This window comes from Priapulus caudatus, unplaced genomic scaffold (assembly GCF_000485595.1).
Source record: "Priapulus caudatus unplaced genomic scaffold, Priapulus_caudatus-5.0.1 Scaffold477, whole genome shotgun sequence".
NCBI classification, from domain to species: domain Eukaryota; kingdom Metazoa; phylum Priapulida; class Priapulimorpha; order Priapulimorphida; family Priapulidae; genus Priapulus; species Priapulus caudatus.
In genome coordinates, this window is record NW_014577538.1 from 377,392 (window position 1) to 378,236 (window position 845).

Genomic DNA, 845 nt, shown 5'->3' on the forward strand with positions numbered 1-845 from the left:
GTTTATATCTGGGAAATATTTAGGAAGCGACATCTCATCGCGGTGAGAAATCTGATGGGAGTTGGCTAGGCTAAATTCTATCCTAGATAGCTGCACGGGAACGGCGGTCCTGTTGCATCTAAATACTCACAAGAAATGCAAGATGCTTAAACGAACATGGATTCATACTCCATAATAATCGCTTAAACATTTCCGTCTGCGCTGTGACCCAAAATGGGGGGAAGCCAGTTCGCACAGCTTGTAGTTTTCTCCGGCGTACAAGCTGCAACAGTGACCCTTCTCGGCGTGACATGGCACGGGTGCGAAAAGAAAGGACGACGCTTGTTCCGGCAAGGAGTTCACCACTCTAGGCTCGTCTCGATGGTTTTTAACTTGATCGCTGCATCCGGCGCCGGGTTGCGAATGACCTTTCGGCAGGTGTGTTCCGCCGCCTCTTCGAACGTTCGTCCGAAGACGATGACGTCATCGAGATATACCAGGCAGTCTGTCCATTGCAATCCCCGGAGGACGAGCTCCATGAGTCTCTCGAACGTCGCCGGGGCGTTGGCCAAGCCGAAGGGCATCACCCGGAATTCGAAGAGACCACGCCTTGTTCCTATTGCTGTCTTCTCCCTATCATCGGGGTGCATCTCGACTTGCCAGTAACCCGAAGCGAGGTCCAGCGTCGAAAACCATTGACTTCCGGCGAGGGCGTCTAGCGTGTCATCGATCCGGGGTAGAGGATAGGCGTCCTTCCGGGTCGCATCATTCAGACGCCGGTAGTCTACGCAGAAGCGAGTGCTGCCATCCTTCTTGGTTACCAGGACGACCGGCGACGCCCACGGGCTGCTACTCAGGATGATGAC

The 845-nt window shown here is 54.2% G+C and overlaps 1 protein-coding gene across 1 annotated transcript in view; it reads right to left on the reverse strand.

Annotated features, from left to right (window-relative positions):
* Positions 1-338: 338 nt before the first annotated feature.
* The window catches only part of LOC106810831 (RNA-directed DNA polymerase homolog), a 2,471-nt gene continuing 1,964 nt past the window's right edge, over positions 339-845 (reverse strand). The window contains exon 2 of the mRNA XM_014814288.1: positions 339-828. Within this exon, the coding sequence (XP_014669774.1) occupies positions 339-828 (490 nt within the window). The remainder of the gene's footprint in view (positions 829-845) is intronic.